We start from the raw sequence: 3,234 nt of genomic DNA, 5'->3' as shown, positions 1-3,234 counted from the left end.
TACCATATATTATATATATATATATATAATATATATATATATATATTATATATAATAACATAGCCTGGAGAAATAGACCAGTTTTAGCTTTATCTAAATTATTATCAAAATATTGTTAATATAAATAATTTATTTGTTATATACACATCTTATATTGATTGGAAGACAATGACTTTTTGTATAATAATATATGATAATTGGTCCTGACGCTTGGATTCCGCCGGACACTACCCGACGCGGAGTTCTGTCAGACAACTGACGCCCGGATGTTTCGCGGACCACCACTTGACGTTGGAGTTCCACCCGAAGCATCGCTTGACGTTTTGACTCACTACATGAAATTCAATCAAATTACTGATGCGTCTTGACCGGCAGGTTTTCTAGCTGCCGGTATTAACAGCAATTTAACTGGCGGTCATGGTTTTTTACCGCGGTCTAAAGCCGATGTTATGTTAAATCAGCTGCCGGAAAAAAGCGGCAGTCCAGAGAACCGCGAATTAACGGCCGGCCATTTATCTACTTGGCCGGTTATCGGCGGCTTGAACCATTTCGTGTTAGTAAAATTTATTTCTGGAGGTCTAACCGCCGGATAAGCCGCCAAAAATGCCCCTAAACAATCTGTCCCGACCTTCCATTTCATTTCATTGCCTGCCCTCTCTCTTCTCTCCTCTCTCTCATCTCCTCTCTCTCTCTCTCTCTCTACTCTCTCTCGTCTCTCTCCCTCTCTCTCTCTCTCTCTCTCATCCTCTCTCTCCTCTCTCTCTCCTCTCCTCTCTCCTGCCGGCGCTCCACTCCGGTCTCCTCCGCCTCTCGCGATCGAGGACGCCTCCTCCGGCCGCCGACGAGCTCCCTCGGGCCGCCGAAAAGTTCCTTCCAAACAAAAATCTCGCCTCCACTCCAGCCGCCGAAGGCTCTCCCCGCTCCCGTCGCTCGGCCTTCCAGAGGTTTGCATTTTATTTATTTTTTTGATGCCACTTGTTGCTATTTTGGTTAGATTACATCAGATCAAGTCTTAAGCCAATTATTTATGCTTTAGTCATGCGATGTTCTCACTAGACATTTGTGATAAGATGTACCTTTGTATGCTTTTTTGTTGATGAATATTCTTCTTGTTGATAAAGATAGAGAGGGAGTTTGATAGTAAACTTGGAAATTATGGGGTAACCATTAGAGTCCTAAAGGTTTTCACTGAGTAGATCTAAAACTAAAAATATGAAGTGTTTAATTTTATTAGTAATAAGACCTCAGTGAGGGGTTTGGTGACTTTGGGCGTTTATCAAGTCATTAATAAAAGTACATATTTTTTATATTTCTGGATCTATCTTGTTCAAGAGTGATGGTGAAATAGAAGGGGATATTACCGCACAATTCCAAGTTGAATGGTTGAAATGCGAGGAATGATGCGGGCTTGTTGTATGTGATAGAAAAGTCCCCCTCAAACTTAAGGGAAAAAATTCTAAAAATGGTGGTGAGATCGCAATACTTTATAGGTGCGCCGAATCTTGGTCATTAAAAAGAGAAGCATATACTAAGTTAAGTGTTTGCATGAGGATGAGTGTTTGCTTTCATGGTGGATGAGTGGCTTTTACCCCTAGAGATAGCGATACAAAATGAGACATGGATGTTCCACTAGACATTTGGCGATATGGATGTACCTGTTGTATTCTTTTTGTTGATGATATTCTTCTTGTTTTGATAAGATTAGATATGGAGTTGATGGTAAACTTGAGATTTGGAGGCCAGCCATAGAGGCTAAGATTTCGGCTTGAGTAGATCTAATAACTATATATATGAGAATGTAATTTTAGTAGTTAATTAGACTCAGTGAGGGGTTTTGTGACTTTTGGAAATCAAAGTCATTAATAAAAGTACACGCGTTTTAAGATATCTTTGGATCTATTATTCAGAGTGATAGTGAAATAGAAGGGAAATATTATCAACACATTCAAGTTGGATGGTTTAAAAATGGAGGCATGAATCAGGCTTGTTGTGTGATAGAAAAGTCCTCAAACTTAAGGGAAAATCTTATCAAGATTGGGGTGAGATCTGCATATGCTTATGGTGCTGAACTTGGTCATTAAAAGAGAAACATTAATACTAAGTTAAGTGTTGCATAAATATGAGGGTTAGTACTCTTTTTTGTTTGATGAACTTATGATGAACGTTATTGTAAAGCTTATTTGATTATGAACTTATTTTGATTCACTTTTGAACTGTAGTTAGTAGAACTTATTGCGTTGAAACTTATGACTTAGTTATTGAAATTATTTTGGTTTCACTTATTAATTTTATTTAATGAATACAATTATGATAATTATTGTGATGTATAGTGGCCTGTTACCCAAAAATTGTGAACCATTGTTGTATTTTCAATACATGTTTTAGAGTTTAGGGTGGAAAATCCGCTCAATAGGAGGGGAGGCTGTCAAAATTTTTTTTTTCAAATGCTACAGTTTTTCCGGTGCCAAACTTCGACTACCATACAATCGGCAATTAAAGCCCCCCCCACCAAAAACTTTCTAAAATCGTCCTGTCAATACCGGCAGTTTTTCCGCTGTGTCCGGCGGTACATCGGTCGCATGCTCCGGCGGTCTCCTTCCCGCTGCAATGTTCGGCGTGTTAACCCCACCGGGTAACTGCCGGTGATAGTTTACAGCGGCCCTTACCGGCCGGTTCCTATTTTGTAATAAACGATGATGTTTATACCGCGGTGACAGGCCAGGTACCAGTCGTCGGTAATAAAACCAGCGGTCACCGGCGCTTTTAGACCATAATAAGCTTACTGGCGGTTAGTAACTCGTCGGACAACCGCCGGTGACAAAACCCGCTGAAGAAAACAACCGCCGAAAAGATTTAAGTGCTGGTTTTTTTTTCTCCAAGTGACGCCGGACCTTTCATCCTCATTTGTTATAGACTACAAACCTATGGTTGACATTTTAATTATGGTCGCCCTCAACGACATGAGTCAGCCCACTATACTCAACTCAAATTCTAGTGAATCATTTTTCAATTGGCTAGGCCCCGTAAGTTTCCCCTTACATGAATTTTTCCACGAAAAAAAATTCTTGTGTTCTCTATGTGTGAGCCATATACCATATAATGCTAAGACATAGAACTATACTATATAATATATATAATATTTACAGAAAGAATCTATATCTTATGTTTTATTGCAATTATGTTTATGTTTTTTTTATTTTTTATTTTTGATCAAAATTTATATTTTTATTAATG

At 38.8% G+C, this 3,234-nt stretch overlaps 1 protein-coding gene across 1 annotated transcript in view; it reads left to right on the top strand.

The window, feature by feature from the left end:
• The window catches only part of LOC110115856 (cysteine-rich repeat secretory protein 55), a 10,417-nt gene extending 9,824 nt beyond the window's left edge, over nucleotides 1-593 (top strand). Inside the window, exon 2 of the mRNA XM_028693538.1 lies at nucleotides 376-593. Coding sequence (XP_028549371.1) covers nucleotides 376-593 — 218 coding nt within the window. The remainder of the gene's footprint in view (nucleotides 1-375) is intronic.
• Nucleotides 594-3,234: the final 2,641 nt, after the last annotated feature.

This window comes from Dendrobium catenatum, unplaced genomic scaffold, assembly GCF_001605985.2.
Source record: "Dendrobium catenatum unplaced genomic scaffold, ASM160598v2 fragScaff_scaffold_315, whole genome shotgun sequence".
NCBI classification, from domain to species: Eukaryota; Viridiplantae; Streptophyta; class Magnoliopsida; order Asparagales; family Orchidaceae; genus Dendrobium; species Dendrobium catenatum.
This window is presented reverse-complemented; position numbering and strand designations above follow the sequence as displayed.